At 55.5% G+C, this 16,952-nt stretch overlaps 6 protein-coding genes across 6 annotated transcripts; 3 read left to right on the forward strand and 3 right to left on the reverse strand.

Moving 5' to 3' along the window:
• Positions 1-985: 985 nt before the first annotated feature.
• On the reverse strand, positions 986-2,171 carry ELO2_2 (Fatty acyl-CoA elongase/Polyunsaturated fatty acid specific elongation enzyme; the record flags this gene model as incomplete). The annotated part of the gene is made up of 4 exons (XM_053196136.1): positions 986-1,317; positions 1,364-1,576; positions 1,628-1,697; positions 1,746-2,171. The coding sequence occupies 4 exons, from the start codon at positions 2,169-2,171 to the stop codon at positions 986-988; spliced, it is 1,041 nt and encodes a 346-aa protein (XP_053046560.1).
• Positions 2,172-4,441: 2,270 nt separating this feature from the next.
• On the forward strand, positions 4,442-5,415 carry COX6 (Cytochrome c oxidase subunit 6; the record flags this gene model as incomplete). Its single annotated transcript, XM_053196135.1, has 4 exons — positions 4,442-4,644; positions 4,883-4,928; positions 5,039-5,156; positions 5,294-5,415. The coding sequence occupies 4 exons, from the start codon at positions 4,442-4,444 to the stop codon at positions 5,413-5,415; spliced, it is 489 nt and encodes a 162-aa protein (XP_053046559.1).
• Positions 5,416-6,113: 698 nt separating this feature from the next.
• On the reverse strand, positions 6,114-10,522 carry N0V96_003489 (uncharacterized protein; the record flags this gene model as incomplete). Its single annotated transcript, XM_065756854.1, has 5 exons — positions 6,114-6,995; positions 7,048-7,209; positions 7,258-9,323; positions 9,606-10,293; positions 10,346-10,522. 5 exons carry the CDS (start codon positions 10,520-10,522, stop codon positions 6,114-6,116), a joined length of 3,975 nt encoding a protein of 1,324 aa, XP_065614621.1.
• An 842-nt stretch (positions 10,523-11,364) lies between these two features.
• N0V96_003490 (uncharacterized protein) lies at positions 11,365-12,112 on the reverse strand (the record flags this gene model as incomplete). Its single annotated transcript, XM_053196133.1, has 3 exons — positions 11,365-11,655; positions 11,715-11,903; positions 11,960-12,112. The coding sequence occupies 3 exons, from the start codon at positions 12,110-12,112 to the stop codon at positions 11,365-11,367; spliced, it is 633 nt and encodes a 210-aa protein (XP_053046557.1).
• Positions 12,113-12,765: 653 nt separating this feature from the next.
• N0V96_003491 (uncharacterized protein) lies at positions 12,766-14,793 on the forward strand (the record flags this gene model as incomplete). Its single annotated transcript, XM_053196132.1, has 4 exons — positions 12,766-12,840; positions 12,900-12,911; positions 12,983-14,562; positions 14,610-14,793. 4 exons carry the CDS (start codon positions 12,766-12,768, stop codon positions 14,791-14,793), a joined length of 1,851 nt encoding a protein of 616 aa, XP_053046556.1.
• Positions 14,794-15,361: 568 nt separating this feature from the next.
• Positions 15,362-16,845, forward strand: N0V96_003492 (uncharacterized protein; the record flags this gene model as incomplete). Its single annotated transcript, XM_053196131.2, has 4 exons — positions 15,362-15,651; positions 15,823-16,082; positions 16,211-16,393; positions 16,592-16,845. The coding sequence occupies 4 exons, from the start codon at positions 15,362-15,364 to the stop codon at positions 16,843-16,845; spliced, it is 987 nt and encodes a 328-aa protein (XP_053046555.1).
• Positions 16,846-16,952: the final 107 nt, after the last annotated feature.

Here is a 16,952-nt window from a genome sequence, read left to right on the forward strand (position 1 = left end):
TTATCGTATTCTTCTACCTATTACATCCCATTCATCAAAGCCGAGCCCATGTTCCGCACACCTTGGCGCATTTACCCCTGGAAAAAGACAAAGTCAGCTTCTCGGTTCAAGATCAGTAATCTCGATAGAATAAGGCGACATGTCCAATAAAATCAGACGTGATCAAACGTTTTCTCAGCAACCGCACATTGGTGCGTCTGAGTGAGCTGGGTAACGTGTAGGACTCATCATTTTGGAGGGAGGAAGGGAGGGGGAGAGAAAAGACAAAAAAGAAAAAAGAGAAACATACCATTCAGAAAGACCATACGGCCAGGTGTGAGTAGCCACACCGTCCCAAGTCCTCCAAAGGGGGAATCCTTGCCAGATGCCAACCAACAGCCCAGACTTCACACCAGCCAGAGACAGGTCTGCATTGTGGTGAAAGAGTTATTAGTATCATTGAGTAGCCGTCGTCCCCAAAAAGCCGAGGCGACGGCCCACTCCCATCTATGACACACAAAGAAACACAAGGAAAATTACAAATGTTCTAAGTTGGTTCCTCCCCCGGGCGAGAGAGCGTGAAGCCCCTTTGCTGCAGTCGCCCAAGAAGATCATTTCGTCTTTTTCTGCAATGATGCCCAACCCCCCCCAGTTCGCCAAAGGCACAAACATACAAACGTCGTCAGCCTCCCAGGTCGTCATACACGTCCGACTGTAGACCCACTGCTGGTCACAGCAGGGTTCCTTTTTTCGTTTTCAAAGTGTTGCCTCGCCAGTAGCGAGGGAACGATGCAGTAATACACAGTTGTGAAGAAAAGGCCACGCCTTGGAAAAAAAGTCGTGTTCGCGCGGCCCAGCAGGCCGTCAAGCCAAAGAATAGGTGTCTCGCCACATCCAAACGCGTTAAGCCGTTGACATATCGGCAAACAAAGACCCTCAGATGCCTGTACGGTCACCCGCGTATATACACTCCACAGGGTGGACGGCACCAAGATTGGCGAGGGGTTTACGCCTTGCGGGATCGAGGAGTAGAGGAGCCGTTGGTCTTGGCTCCGCTAGCCTTGGCGCTGCCGTTGGAGTGGCCGGCGACAGCCGAGGCAACGGCGTGAGGGTCGGGGAGGGGAGCCTGGCTCATGCGGCGGAGAGACTTGCGGGTCTGGGACTTGCCGCCCTTCTTGTAGGTTGCGAGGTAGAAGGAGATGAAGAGGACGAGGTAGGAGCTGAGGATACCGATACCAGCAAAGGCGGCAAATTCCTCACCGGCACACTCGCCCGCATTGGGCATCCAGGGGAAGTAGGTCGAGGTGAAGTAGGTGTAGGAGGCGAAGTAGACGAAGCCTGGGACGGTCAGTATTTGTTGATAGACGGGCTGAGTGCAACTTACCGAGATCGATGATGAACTGGATGATCTGGAAACGAGTGACCCACTCCTTCCACCAGATGCGGACACCGCGGGCACTCTGGAAGTAGTACCAGTACATGACGACGTGGACGCCGAGGTTGAGGGTGATGGGAACCCAGGAGACGGCAGTGGAGCCAATCAGCTGGGTGTAGCAGAGGAGAGCAGTCGCGCCGTGGTGGTAGCAGTGGAGGAAGGCTGTAGAGTGTTAGTCTTGAGGGTTACACAATGTAGGGGAGGTGCGCATACTCAGAGGCTTCTTCTTGAGGAAGAGGAAGACGGTGTCGAGCAGCTCCATGTACTTGGTGAGGTAGGTCATCTAGGCTTGTCAGATGGTGTCAAGGACGCGCGAGTCGATGGAACGTACGTAGTAGAGGACAACGAGAGGCTGGGTCCAGCCGCCGTCGGCATGGCAGATGGAGTGGAAGATGCCCTTGCGAACAACAGTGGGCAGGAGCTCCTCAATGTAGAGAGCGAGGAGACCGGCGCTGATGAGGGTGAGGATCAAGTTGTGGGCGAGGAAAAGACCCTTGAGCTTGTAAGGCTCGCGGTTGCGCATCCACTCGCGTCCTCCAAAGATGATGGTGTAGTAGATGATGACGAAGATGCCGGCCGACTTGATGGTCGACATGGGCGTGACGCCAGGCTGGAATCTGAACTCGCTCACGGGGTAGCCCACGATGGGAGTCCAGACCTTGTCGAGAAGAGGCCATAGGTGGATGCCAAAGGGGCGGTCGAGCGTAGGGAGAGGCAGTTGCTCGTAGAACGAGGAAGGTGCTTGAGTGGCCGCCATCTTGGTGGTTGGTGTGTTTTTTCCGTCGAGCTCGGTGGGAGAAGGAGTAGACGAGAAAGACGTGTTGTGGCGCGATTATCTACTTGCGAAGATTTGCGACAAGGTATTCGGTTACCGTGGGTCTTTCGATGGGGACTCGACACGGAAGACGCGGATTGATGGGATGGAGGATATAAGTGTGTTCTACTCAGCAAAGCAGCAGCGGCGGCGGCAAAGCGGTTCGATGGACACGACCCAGAAAAGAGGCAGAAGCCTAAGGAGTGACGACAAATAATGGAGGGAAGAAAAGAAGAATTGCAGAAACGCGCTCTCTCTCTCTCTCTCTCGCTACCCGCCGCAAGACACCCGATGAGAGTCTGGAGAATTGAGACGCGGGGAGGGGTCGGAAGGGAGGTGATCAGACAATGGGAAAACGCCACGGGCACGAGTTGGTTTATGAGGAGAGGGAAGAAAAAAAGGAGGACGGACGGGGAAGGACACGAGCAATGGAGCAAGCAGCAGCAGCAGCAACAGGCGGCGATGCGAAAAGTTGTTAAGATAGTCAAAAGGGGAAAATTCCGATCCAGAAGGTCAAGGTACCCTGTACTTGTCGCGCAGCCTTTTTCGCGGCCCTCATTTGATCGTGCAGCATGTGATTCGCTGTCAGGCCCTAGCGTAGCCAATCATGGGCCGTGCCTGGGCCTATGCTCATTTGGGTACCTGGTCGTCCAGCGACTCCAGCGTACCCACTCGACGTAGGTTCGGAGTACCTACCTTAGGTTTCCAAGGAACTGACACTGCCCACAGTACGCAAACACGTGACCCAGCTATGTCACCGCCTGACTAAGTACAGTGGACGTAGGGAACCTTGAGGTACCTAAGGTAGGCAAAGTATGGGGAACAAGATGCCGTCAAAGGCCGGATCTTTGTTTCTTATTCACCGTCCTGATTGACTGGACAGATGCTCCGGTAGGCTTACGTCGTTCGGATACTGCGGTTTCCCAATGCCTGTTCGACCCTTGGCAACACCACAAAACTTCCTGCAGACGACGAGCATACCGTCAGCTGCCAGACGACGCGGGCCGTTGCAACCCAGTCTTGGAGACCTTGCAGGTTGGTTCCATGCGTTCCATGTTTGGAGAGGTCTTACTCTTGGAGACGGGAGTCTTGGGTTACGCTGAACAAGGTCCAGTTAGCCGTCGGGCTAACCCACTGCCAACTCGACCTAGCCCCAAAACAACCGTCACGGCCGCATGTACCGAGTACCTCGACTGCTCGTGATGCACATTGCAATCTCGGAAGTTTAGGCTACGTTGCCAATTGCACAGCGTAGACCTTGGACAGAGAGTCAGGTCTTTTCGTCTGTACTATCTGTAGACTGCATCCCGTATCCATACAAGATTGCCTATGCAAGCAGAAAGAGGGTCAATAAAGAGAATTGTGCCTCGGCACCCAATTGACCTTGCACTTGTAGCAGAGACTAATCAGCTGTCTCCCACGATCATCGAATCTCGATGGGGGACGTGCTGGATGCCGTCACAATCTCCGGCTTCTTGGTCCGGCCACCTCCGGCCCCGTGTCTACTCCCCCCTTCCGTCCCAATCAGCCTTCCCCCCTTGAATGGAAGAGAAGCCGTGCAGCATGCGTACTTGTGAGAATGGGACGGTCGGTGCAACGGAGCCTCGATTTTGCTCCCAACTCCGGCCCGGGGAATTGGTGCTTTGTGTCCATTGCGGGAACCCCGGCGGGGGGAGCCTTACGAGATCTGAACAAAACCCCCGTGGTTCGCGTGTCCCAATGGGCTGTCACATCCCCGGGGGGGAAAGGTTGAAGAAGCACCCAAAACACCATACAACTTTTCCAGGGTTTCTGGGGAACCAGTGAGAGCCTGGAGGATGAGTATGACCATTTCCAGATTCGGGGGAACAATCGTCCACAGTGGCCTGATGATGGACACACGTGCGAACAGCGTCAACACTGTGTTCATCCACTGGTGATTTACACGTCTGGTAGCCGCAACCGAAACACAATTCACACGGCCTGGAGCTGCAGCTCTTTGGCCCAAAGCTACGGCTTAGTCATCCAATCAAAATCTCGCAGAATCCAATCCTTTTTCGTGCCTACCAAACTCCAACCACATCATCCGACTCAATCCCGAACGAAACGCCCGTAGCTTTCGCGAACAAAAAAAAATAATCCTCCCAAACGTCACCGACGCAACAACCTCCCGCCTTCGCCTCTCCTCTCGGTCGACCCGCTACCACACTCTCCTCTCTTAACCGAACAACAAAATGTCTGCCTCTATCCTCCGCGTCGCCGCCCGCGGCTCGACTAGCTTCTTCCGCGCGAACCCCATCCGCCAGCCTCTCGTCGCCCGCTCCGGCATGCTCCTGCCCATCGTCGCGGGTGTCCCGGCCGCCAGCAACTTCAGCACCAGCGCCCGCCTCCGCTCCGGCGACCACGCCGAGGAGACCTTTGAGGAGTTCAGCGCGAGGTGAGCTACAATTCGACATCTTGGGATTGGGTGGTTTCGAAGGGGGGGTCGTGCGGGTTGGAGGGAAACTCTTCGGGCGAGAGGGACGATAGGGATGTTGGAAGGATTGGGCCTTTTTTTGTACCCGCCAACCATCATGCCACCATCTCCATCCCTCCCATCCGCGCGACAAAGCCATTGACCCTCCTCGACCCTCGGACTCGCTTCTCAATTGGCACCGCTAACTTTTGCACCACAGATTCGAGAAGGAATTCGATGGCGTCCAGGACGTTTTCGAGCTTCAGGTACGGCCTCTGATACTATGCCCTCGGGATCTGAACCTAGTCCCCTACTACCCCCGGCAGAGAAGTGGTCTGATGGGGCGAGGCTGACTCTTTTTTTCCCGCAACAACAGCGTAACCTCAACAACGCCTTCGCCTACGACTTGGTTCCCTCCCCCTCCGTCGTCGCCGCCGCTCTGAAGGCCGCCCGTCGTGTCAACGACTTTGCTACCGCCGTCCGCATCTTCGAGGGTATGCATTCCCCCTCTCCCCCAAGTCGTCGCAGCTGTGCAACGTGCACCCGGTTTCCCGTCTTCCGCAGGCCCGAGCAATATTTTGGATGCCGTGCACAATTGAACCGACTTTGTAACTGACACAACCCAAAACAGGCGTCAAGGCCAAGGTCGAGAACAAGGGCCAGTACGAGCAGTACCTCGAGGAGCTCAAGCCCCTGAGGGAAGAGCTCGGCGTCCCTCTCAAGGAGGACATCTACCCCGAGGAGAAGAACTAAGTTTAAACCCCTCGAATCCAGCAAACGAAAAGAAGGGTTAAAACGAAAGCGCCATCGATCCATGAACCAGGGCCCGGTAAAACGATCAAACCAACTTGTATATTTCTACAGGAGCAAAGAAGAAGAAAGGAAAGAAAGGAGCAAAAACCCGACAAAGTCTGCTTGCCGCGTGTGTTTGTGTCTGTAGGAGAAGTCCGATAGAACGGGAGGGGAGTTTTTCTTGGTAGTGTGATTTTCCCAATCAAAGTCCCATGTACCATCTTAGAGCCTCTTCTCAATCTCATATGTTCAACCTGTCCATCAGACCCTACTCTGCCTATCGTGCCTCTGGGCAGTCGTGGACGTTGGGCAGGCAATTGAGCCAATTCAGTGGGGAACAACTGGGACCTGCATTCCAAACGTCTCGGGAATGCAACGCCTCGATGCATCTAGTCACAGGTTGCCAAGCGACGACTTTCATCATCACCAACGAGATAGCAAGACGTTCTTGGAGCATATAGCCATCTATTAACTGTCCAGCTCAATCGCAACCTCTCAGAGCCAAGGCATCGAAACACAGCGAAACCTCAATGGTATCTTTCTCTAAGGGTAAGGGAACCATCACCGAGCTCTCGGTAACACGGTACACATCAAATCAGTACAATGTCCTCCCCTGACATCTCTAGACTCTGCTCGCAGTCTTCAAACTCACCAGACCCTCAATCCCGCAAATGGGGCCACCTGTTGTTGGCCGAATTGTTAAAAAACTGCAGACCCGCAACAGGTGTACCGCCGCCAGACTCGTGCGGCGTAGGCGACGTCCCTCGGCTAGCCGAACCACCATTACCACCGCCACCAGCAGCGCGTCCCGTTCTAGGGCTCATGACGCTCAGCCGCGGGCTTCGGGGTACGCTCTGCTGCCTCGTCTCCCTGCGTCCATTCTTGAGCGCTCGCAGCTCCTTCTCCACGCGCGCGAGCTCCCTCTCGCGGTCCTTGGTGATGGCCTTGGTCTCGGCAATCTGCCTCTGCATCTCCTTGACCTGCTGTCCGGCATTGGCCGTGACGTTGAGGACTTGCGCCAGGTTGCCCGGGGCCGACGATTGCATCGCGGCAACCTGTTCCTTGAGTTCGCGGTTCTCGCGGGAGAGCTCGCTGTTGGAATGGTTGGCCGTTTGATACGCGTCTCTTGCGTAGCTTAGCTCGCCGTCCCGGCTCTCAAGCTTCTTCTCGAGCTCCGCCACCTTGGCCAAGGCCTTTTCGAGTTCTGCCGTCTTCTCTTTGAAAGTCTCCGTCGCGACGGAGCCGGCGTTGACGAGGGCTTCTTCGAGAGTGGCGCTCGTGGCCTTCAACTTCTCTTCAAAAGCCTGTGCCTTGTCTTGCCACTCACGGCTCTTCTCCAGGGCATGTTCCTCCTTTCTCTTTGCTTCATCTCGCTCAGCCTCGAACCTGGCTCGTTCCCGAAGCGACGCCATGTGCGCCGCCTGGATGGAATTGGTGGTCTCGTCATAGCTCTTAACCCTCTTGGAAAGATTGGTGACCTGTTTTTGGAGATTGGATTCCATGGTGTTCTTCTCCTCCAGCTGATGCTCCAGTTCGGATACCTAATCACTCGTTAGCACTTTTGCCATGTTGAGCCGGGCCAACACTTGCTACCTTATCCGTCAGAGCGTTCAGATGCTGCTGTGTCGTTTGGATGTGCAGCTGTGACGGTTGAGGGTTCAGCTGGCTGCGAACCGCCGCGTCAATATCTCCCGGCTCTTGTCCAGGGGGAGGGCTGACCCGAAGGCGTTTGACAGCTTGCAGCTGCTCGCCATCCTAAACTCCCGATTAGCACTGGTTTTGCAAGACAAAAGGGCAACTCACAGTCTTGCGCTTGCGGGTCGGCTCCTCCACCTGGCTCTCGGGTTGGCTGCTGGAATACAAGTCGAGAACAGACGAGGGGATAAGCTCGGGGTCCCAGTCGAAGCTGGGGTCGGGAAGGATTGCCTGGTTGGCAAAGGATACTGCGTAGTGATCAATCATTACCCCCTGGTTATCTCTTTCGTCAAGATAGCTCATCTTTCTTGACTGACACACGGCGATGCATAGCGCATTCTGACGCACCAAGCCCTGGAATTCCGCCGGCAACAGCAGCTCGAGATGTTCGATAGAGCACGTCGTCGTGAGCCTTAGCAGCATTGGCTTCTTCCCGTTCATTTTGCCCCATTGGTCGAGGAGGTCTGTCTGCAAAATGCCGTTGTCGAATCCAATGACAACGTCAAAGTCGCTCAGGTCGTCGACGAGAGCCTGCTCGGAGTGCACGAGAACGACGAGCAGCGAATGCTCATCCTGGCTTTCCAGCTCATGCAGACCCTTTAGAGAATACGCCATTTCCCCGGTCCCGACCATAGCCTCGAGGTACCCGATGACGTTGAGGTCACGCGCGACAATGAGTATCTTCTTGTGGCTTGTCTGGAGTCGCTCGAGGAATCTGCCCACAAAGAAGAATTTGCTATTGGTGCCCATGGCATGCTTCTTGAGGTCTTCTGCGGACAAGGCATCAATCGAAGCACCGTCGAGAGGCGCAGGCATGTCGCAAATGTCGCGAAGCTCGTTGAGCATTTGGCCAATAGACTCCACCGTGTTCTTATCGACGACGTCTTCCTCGGACTGCATGTCCTTGGTGAACTGCTCAATCACATTGCGATAGGACTTGATGGTGCTCCGATACAAGGGACGAATGTTGGCCGGGAACGAGAGCGTAACCAAGTATTCACTCTGGTCCACGGTCGTAGGGGGACCTGAAAGGTATGGCTCTTCAATGTCCGGCGAAGTGACCGTGCTCTGGTCGCCCGCGGTGGTCTGGTCTTCCGGCAGCATGTCCATAGGATGGTCCTCGGGCTGAGGAAGTGTGTTCGAAGTCTCTTCGGGCTCAACTGATCTGCTAATGTCTGAGGGGGATATGGTGATGGGCAACTGTTCGACTGATTCAGGCGGCATAAGATTGCTCGGGAAGATGTCTCCCATGCTGGCTGTTTGGTGCTCTTCGTGGATCAGAGGCTCCATCGTTGGCTCGACCGGGGCGCCGACAAGTCCGGGCATATCTGCAGACGACGTCACTGGCTCTCCCATCGTCCAGTCTCCTGTGAGAGGCGGCTGCGAGTTGATTTGGATGGATGGATGGTCCATGGGTGCCGAGAACGCAAGGTCTGCGTCCATCGAGGGGCCATCGTGACGAATCTGAGCCGAGTCGGTCGTCGGACTTGTCAATCCTGCCTCGCCTAATGTGCCTTGCAATGCAGCTTCTTGAATCCTCATCAGCTCCTCTATCGCCGAGAGTGGTTCGTCGCCGGAGGTGTCCATGGCTGGAGGTAGACTCAGCGGCCGATCAGAGTCCTGAGACTTGTTGGACGATGAGGGATGAGGAGGGAGTGACCGTCTTTCGAAGCAAGTCTGAAAGCTGTCGGCCTCGGAAACGTCGTCCTCGTCGCGTTGCGATGGTGCAGCGGCGATTGCCTGGGGAAAAGCAAAAGGGGGCGACTCTGAGCTAGCAACTGTGCCACTGAAGCGTATCGTGCGCGGTCTTCGACGGACGGTGTCAGGGACCACAGGCTCGTCCGTGGAACTCTGGCTTGCGGAAATGCCTGGGAGAGGTTCAACGACTTGAGCAGCTTGCGTGTTCTGGCTGGGGCGTGAATCAGAGCAGGAAATGATTTGCTCAGTCGCCCACTCCTGGTTGTTGGTGTGTTGTTGTGACTTGCTGGAGGCGCTCTTCGCCGATGAAGTTGCCTGAGAAGTCGACGTGTCGAAATCAAAGGCAGGCTGTGTGTGGAAAATAGGCGTCCTGGTAAGCTGCGAGTCCTGGGGATAGTCTCCAATGGCGGAGTTTTCAGCCTGCTCAACTGCGCGCAGCTCGTCGACCTGATGAGATGGAATTGACCTATCAGAGACTGAGGGAAGGGAGTCGTGTTCACGCGAGGCGCGTCGAGGTGGCTGCGATGCTGCAGGCTCTGCAATGGAATGCCGATGGAAAGGTGAGGCTTGGTCGAGGTCAGAGCTTGGGCCCTGGCTTGGTTCAGGGCTGTTCTGCGTCAAAGGGATGTAACCCGACGACACTGGCTGATCTTGAGACGATGCCGGACGAGGTGACTCCAAGGGTGTCCGACGCACAAAGAAGTGTGAACGGTGATCTGGCGCACTGAGGAGTCGGGCCTGGGAATCCGTTGACTTACTCGCGGAGGTCCTGAGGCTGGACTGCTTTTGCGAATCCGGTACCTCACGCTCGGTACAGGCGTCCCCTTTGTTGCTTGTCGAGGCTTCTTGTCTTCCAGAGAACGGCGAGTCCTGGGTATCGAGTGCCGAGTACTCTTGAGAGTCGGGGATCGTCCTTTGGCTGAGGCCCTCGGTGATCACCACTTGGCTGTCCTCGTCTTCAAGGGCTGAGATGGGCTGGGAGCCGAGCGAGGTTGACCCCTGCGAATCCGAAATACTAATGTATTCTGAGAAATCGCGATCTACTTTGGAGGGGATCGCCACGAAGAAGCTGGTCGTGGTGTTGTTGTATGCAACATCCGAGGCAGCGTCGGTATCAACCTCTGAAGCCGACGACAGCAAGGAAGGAACCTCACTAGGGTATCGCTTCTGCTGGGGTGGGTTCGAGTCGTTGTCCGAGTCTGGATCCTGCAGGTCTTCTGACTGCCTAGACTGTGGTCTCCTGCGTCTGTTTGCCGTCTGCACGGGCTGGCTGCTGTCGATCGACCTGGTGGACGGAGTACGTGCCGGTGAGCCCTGCTGTACTACACTTCGGACGTCTCGCAAAACAGATTCTCCTGCTGGCCCGGGATGGTCCTCCTGATAGACCAAGTCGAGTTTCCTTCTCCAATCGAATATCGCTTTCGAAGTGACGTCCTTGCTGGGGGCCTGGTTGGAGTTAACAATTGCTCCGATAAACAAGGGGGGCACTTAGACTTACCCACGTGGGACGGTATCGCTCGCCGGTTTCCGGGTTGTCTTCCCAATCGACGAGGTATTCGATATTTGAGCCGTTTCGCCTTTCTTGTAGGATATCCTTAATGATGTACCATTCCTCCTTTGGCTGTTCCTTGTGCTTCTTTTGGTGTTTGGAGCTGCGGCGTGAGTCCCTCAGCATTGACGAGTCGCGATCCACCTCAATAGAGGTGGTGTGTTGTTTTGGTGTTGCCCGTTGGCGCGGCGGATTGAGCTTGCGTATGCGGTTTCGGGTCCATAAGTATCGCTGTTCTTGGGAGAATTCGCGCGTCAAGGTGTGATTTGTCTGAGCAAAATCGCTAGAACGGACCTACACGGGTCGCACGCGAGGCTGCCGTTGCTATCGCAGCTCGTGAAGCTCAAGCCGCCCGAGATGGGAAGACCACAGCGGGTCCACCTGCAGCCTGCCGTGGCTAGTGCACGAGCCACAGTCTCAGCCAATCAGATGTCGCCGACAGCTCACCTCTAACTCAGAGAGGCAGTGGGAGGAAGATGCCGATTATCAATGTCTCCGGCACAATTGCGACGTTTCAAGGTGCGGAAGTTGGTGCAAGAGGAGTATGCGAGGAAAGGCAGCAGATGGCATTTGAATATCTGCGGTCTGCGAGGAACCTTACGCCTAGTCCTTGTATCTGGTCCGTCGGTTACATTCGAGCTCTCGGCTTCGACACTTTCGGGGCAACATCATGGAGGCCACTGCCTTGTCACAAAGAACCTCGACTCTAGGGAGAACACTCATTAAACCATTCATCAAGTCCACTAGCGGTACCGGTGCTACATGTGCTCCAAGAGGGATGCCCCTAGCGACGGGCCCCGGACTCCCCTTTTCATGACAACAGCGCTGAATTTTGATCGTCGTAGATATCTCATACCGTGAACCACATCAAGTCTCTTTTTACTTGTGATATACACGAGTCCCTGGTGACTCCTTTTACCCCGCGCCGCGATGAAATCCAGAATAACTTTTTTGTTTCGTTGCGCCGTTCATACGTAGCCCTTGCGCGCGCCCTGGAAGAAGAAGCGAACGATAAACACCTGCAGAGCTCCCATCAGCACGATAAGGGCGCACTGGATCATGCTGAAGTTGATGATGCGGCCTTCGGTGCTGCGGACGGTGCTGAAGTTGCGGTTCTCTCTGGTGCGGAAGTACTTTTGGCCTCTCGAGATGGTCGAGAGCTGGCCGGAGAGCTTGAAGATGGTCTCCTCGAGGGTGGAGTGCTGTTCGGGAGAGGCGCCCTGCTTGGCGGGAAGCTGAGCGCGAACCTCGTTCTCGACCTGGGTTCACAAGGGGTCAGCAATGTTGTTTGGGTTGGGGAGTCATCAGGGGGGCGTACGGCAATTTCAAAGTCGACAAACTTCTCGGCAAAGGTACTCATCTCGTTATTGAAGCAGAACTCGTAGTCGCCCATCTGCTGGGCCGTGAAGACAAAGTCGCCCTGGCGCTCCTTGGCTCCATCGAGGATCATCTTGTTGCCCGGGCCGGTGACGGTGTAGTCGACATCGAAAGAACCACCGGATTGGACCTGTTACGCATCGTTGTTAGCTTACTGCAGCGGTGATGGCGCGGGTGTGGACGCACGGCAAAGTAAAAGGCAATCTTCTCGTTATCCTTCTGGGTCTTGGCGTAGAAGCAGGCCTTCTCGTTGGCGTGGAGCTTGTAGGTCAATGCAGTGGCAGCGACCTGGGAAACGAAGCAGGCGAAAAGCCCGCAGGCGATGGCGGACACCCTCATGATGTGTTGTTGCGTGGGGAGAGTCCTAGGTGGGCGCGTGAGGGTATCTCTCGTCGACTCGTGAAGCAGGGGATTCTGGACAAGCTGTCGCCAAAAGGGTCACTTAGAACGGGCCACGATTGAAAGTTCGGCGCGGAAAATTGGCGCCGCTACGCCCCTAGGAAGCATGCACGGGCCAACAGCAGCGACTACACCTGTTCTGCGGGAGAGCAAGGTGGCACCTTTGCACCTCCAGTCCACTGTCCCCACAGCAGCAGCTTGAGCTCCCTCACCAGCCACGCTCACATGCAGACGGGAGGTGGCTTATTATCGGTGTTTCAGCGCGTACGGGGCTTTTCATTAATCAGTGACCTCATCTCTTCAGAGGTCAGCTCAGCTGTCACGTCACGTCTGGCTGAGCTACCACCTCTGACAGGGCAGGCATCACCTCAGATTCACGGACGACCACCTTCTATCAAACCTTCTTCCATTGTCTCGTTCTTTCTCTCCAATACCCAGCTGCAAGGGGAGCAGCTCTTGTCTTTTTTTCTTTTCTTTCTTTGACAGACAATCCCTGCAAACTATTTAATCCTCCACCAGTTCAAGTTCAATCTTTCTCATCTACAACCTGCAATTTCCACTTCACATCTACCCACTACGGAGCTCTCGGCGTCATGGCGGTTCAGACGCGCATTGCAACCACATCCTCAATCGCGTTGAGAGTGGTCTCGTACCTCTTTCTGCGATGGGTAAGTGCTTCAACGTTCTCTTTTAGCAATTGGTCGCTAATCATTGGATGCAACTCTAGTTTCCTGGCCCAGTAAGTTCCACTTATTCCCGAGCGTTTGACTGTCCAGGCTTGGCGCATCGTGCTGATCATGCTGGGTTTAGGCTGCTGTGCCCATGAGCATATTCGCACTCTTTGCAGTCTTCGTGCCTTCCTTCGTATCTGGCTACATCAATGAGCCAAAGTACGATGTAGTGGAGGACGACGTTGACGTGACGGTCAAAGAAACCATCACAGAGGATGTCCACGGCGCGGCAGGCACAAACGGCCATGTCGTCGCCGAGGAGATCCAAATCGAAGAGACCATCGTCGTCAAGGACAAGTCCAGCCCGTTGAAGACGCTTCTTGCCGGAACACCGAGCTCAACCAGCCCCATTCTTTCCATCTTGACCTTCCTGATTAACTTGGCCTTGGTTGCAATGACGGCCGACTTCTTGTTCCGTGTTCGACAGTACCACCCGGTCGACGACCTCTCCTTTGTGCGCCTTGGCTATGTCTCCCCGACAGAGGCCAAATTCGTCGTTCGCGAACCCGACCAAGCCAAGATGCCCGTCACGCTCGAAATTCACATCAAGGATCCGCAGCCGCCCTTTGACAACCCCATGTGGCAGCTTGGTGGCGGGTTGAGGTTCACCGACAACACGACCGACTTTGCGACCACCTTGACCGTGCCTCTGAAGCACTCCCAGCAGAGAGTCTATGAATGGCGCACGTCCAACAACCACAGCGGCGAGTTCGTGGCCCCGCCTAGAGCTGGGCAGATGTCGACCTTCAATGACAACAAGTTCACCTTCTTGTCGACTTCGTGCATCCTCCCACGCTTCCCGTACAACCCCTTGGAGCACGCCCTGGCGATTCCCGGCATGCGCCATTTGGCAAAAGTTTTACCTAGTCTGCAGGCGCAGTTCATGCTCTTCTTGGGCGACTTCATCTACATTGACGTACCCAAACGCCAAGGCAAGAACGAGGAGGACTACCGCCAAAAGTATCGCCACGTCTATGCCTCTCCAGACTGGGCACCCGTAGGACAGAACCTCAGCTGGATTCACGTTCTCGATGACCATGAGATTGGCAACGACTGGTCGTCAAACACCACTGGCGTGTACCGGGCCGCAATCGAGCCGTGGCACCATTACCAGGAGCTGGCCAACCCCCCTCCTGCTCGCGTTGCGGGGACCACGAACCTCCGGAGACAGGGCGCCACCTACTTTGAGTTTGTCCAGGGCCCCGCGAGCTTCTTCATGCTCGACACGCGCTCGTACCGATCCGACAATGACGTTCCCTCCGACAGCCCGGAGAAGACGATGCTGGGTGCTGAGCAGTTGGAGGACTTCCTCGCGTGGCTGAATCGGCCTGAGCCCAAGGGCGTCAAGTGGAAGATTGTTGCCTCGTCGATTCCTCTGACCAAGAATTGGCCCATCAACCGCAAGGATACGTGGGGAGGTTTCCTGGTGGAGCGGCGCAAGATTCTCGAGGCCATGTGGGATGCTGGTGCCAGGGGTGTTGGTGTTGTCGTCGTCTCTGGCGACCGTCACGAGTTTGCGGCCACCAAGTTCCCCCCTCCCGCCGATGGAAGATGGCAAGAGAGCGCCGCCGCGTACGAGTTCTCGTGCAGTCCGCTGAACCAATTCGCATCGCCGTTGCCCAGCTACAGACAAACCGATAATGAGGATGTGTCTCTCAAGTAAGTGCAGTCGCTGGAAACCAGAGGTACGATACTAACAGTCTTAGGTACATCCACTCTGGCAACTCCAAGTTCGGCTCTTTGACCATTGAGAACCTGGCGGAGGGCGAGCAGAGCTCTCTCAAGTACAACCTATACATTGACGGCGAGATCGTTTGGAATACGATCATCCTGTCACCCCCGGTCGAGAAGACCCCCAGCTCGTTTTGGGATAAGTTGAAGGGAAACTAGGATAAACGGGTAGATAGAGGAGGTGATATGGTCTCCAGCATCAGAATTTGAATCACACATCATTTCAAGCATAAACAGTCCCTGTTTCGTTTCTGGCGCAGGTTTTTCATCCGCACCGGCTAGGAAGCATTATAGAACCGTTGCGTCCCGGCGTTTCTCGTTCACCATTGTGTAAACCCCACTGGTGCTGTCGCAGACTTTATTCTCAGGAACATCAAATTCCTCGCATCATCACCGCTGGCCAATCGCAGGGGCAACGTTTGGCCAACACCGGCATGCGTCCTGCGCTGCGCTACGGCACCCCCTCTCCCGGACGATGTTGTCCAGGCCCGGGAATAAGAGACCGGATGACGGTCTACTACGCAACTCCTCAATGACATCGGACTGACTGCCTCACACCAAAAAGTGCGGAGAAGCACCTGCATGAGCTCCAAGCCAAGATAACATAACTTACCCCCATCGAATAAATGAACTACTCGTCTTTCCACAGAGAGCGTGTGTCTCTGAGCATCATCAAATCTTGCAAAACTTCAGACTTTGAATTAGGAAGGTATAAAACACAAGAGCAATGGCAATGAAGCGCCTACAACAACTCGGCAACCAGCTCACACAGACCTCCTCCTCCTCCTCCTCCTCCTCCTCCAAACCAGACGCAGAGACAATGGCACCCGCAGACTCCAAATTCGCCCTCAACGAAAACGGCATCCCGCCGTTCGAGTCTCTGCCCCTCGGCAAAGACGACCCGCGCTTCTCGGCCTGGGGCCTCTACGGCGACAAGGACGAGCTGGGGACGTTGAACAGGTTGACGGACGAGCGCGTCGCTGCTGCTGCGAGGGAGGAGATTAAGACGGGCGCGAGGTAAAATTGACAATTCTCACGTTGAGTCTTTACTCTAACGACATCATCACCGTCCCGATCCTGGTGTGAAGTTCAGAATACTCAAGCTCTGAAACCATGTAATGAAGCAAATCAATGGGATTCAAAAAGGCGAATCATGGAAACTAACTAAAGACAACATCACACACACAGAGTCTCCCTAAACTGGCCCCTGACAGCCCAAACCGCCCCCTTCTTCAACCGCCGCGCCTTCCACCACGACCTCTACCGCAAGCACCCGCGCTTCGTAAACGACGACGAGTGGACCTTTAATTCGCAGTCGTCGTCGCAGTGGGACGGCCTCCGGCACTTTGGGTACCAGAAAGAAGAAAAGTTTTACAACGGCGTCTCCATGGACGAGGTCCACGCCGTGGACGAGGATGGGAGGCGGTCGACCGTAAATGGGATTCAAGGTGAGCCAGCCCCTTTGTCCCCTCTGTTCTCCCCCCTTTTACCACAACATCTTCCTCTGTCGAGTCCACCTCGTGTGTCCACCTCGTTGTGCCTAGATTCCAATCAGTTTACTGACAGCCTCGAAAAGCCTGGCAAAAGCACGGCATCGTCGGCAGAGGCATCCTCGTAGACTACCACACCTGGCGCCTCGAGCAAAACATGCCCTACGACCCCTTTGCGCGCGACTCCATCCCCGTCGCGGACCTCCAGGCCTGTCTCAAGGCGCAGGGCACCGAGGTCAAGTTTGGCGATATACTCATCACCCGCACAGGTATCTCTCCCTCCTCTCTCTCTCTCTCTTCTGTCTTCCTTCTTCTCTCCCTCCCCTAACCCCCTATCCCTTACTCCCCATCTCACCAGCACATAACTCACCAACAAAAACCGCAGGCTTCACAGCAACACACGCCTCCCTCCCCCGAAACCCTAACCACCCACCTCGCGGCCAGCCCACAAACTTTTTCCGGCGTAGCCCAATCCGAAGAGACCCTCCGCTGGGTCTGGTCCAACTTCTCCGCCGTGGCAGGCGACCAACCGTCCTTCGAGTGCTGGCCGCACCGCGACCCGGCGCACTGGATGCACGAGGTCCTCCTCGCCGGCTGGGGCATGCCCATCGGCGAGCTGTTCGACCTCGAGGCGCTGGCAGCGCAGTGTAAGCGCGAAAAGAGGTGGAGCTTCTTCGTCGTGAGCGAGCCGTGTAATGTTCCTGGCGGTGTTGCGAGGTAAGAAAGATTCAAAAGGTCTCCCTGTTTGACTTGTGTTGAGTCTGCGTTGCTTTTGGCTAACATGGTGTATAAGCCCGCCCAATATTCTGGCCATCTTTTGAAAGCAGG

The sequence above is a fragment of the Colletotrichum fioriniae genome (assembly GCF_027942845.1).
Source record: "Colletotrichum fioriniae strain IMI 355084 chromosome Unknown scaffold_3, whole genome shotgun sequence".
Lineage (NCBI taxonomy): Eukaryota > Fungi > Ascomycota > Sordariomycetes > Glomerellales > Glomerellaceae > Colletotrichum > Colletotrichum fioriniae.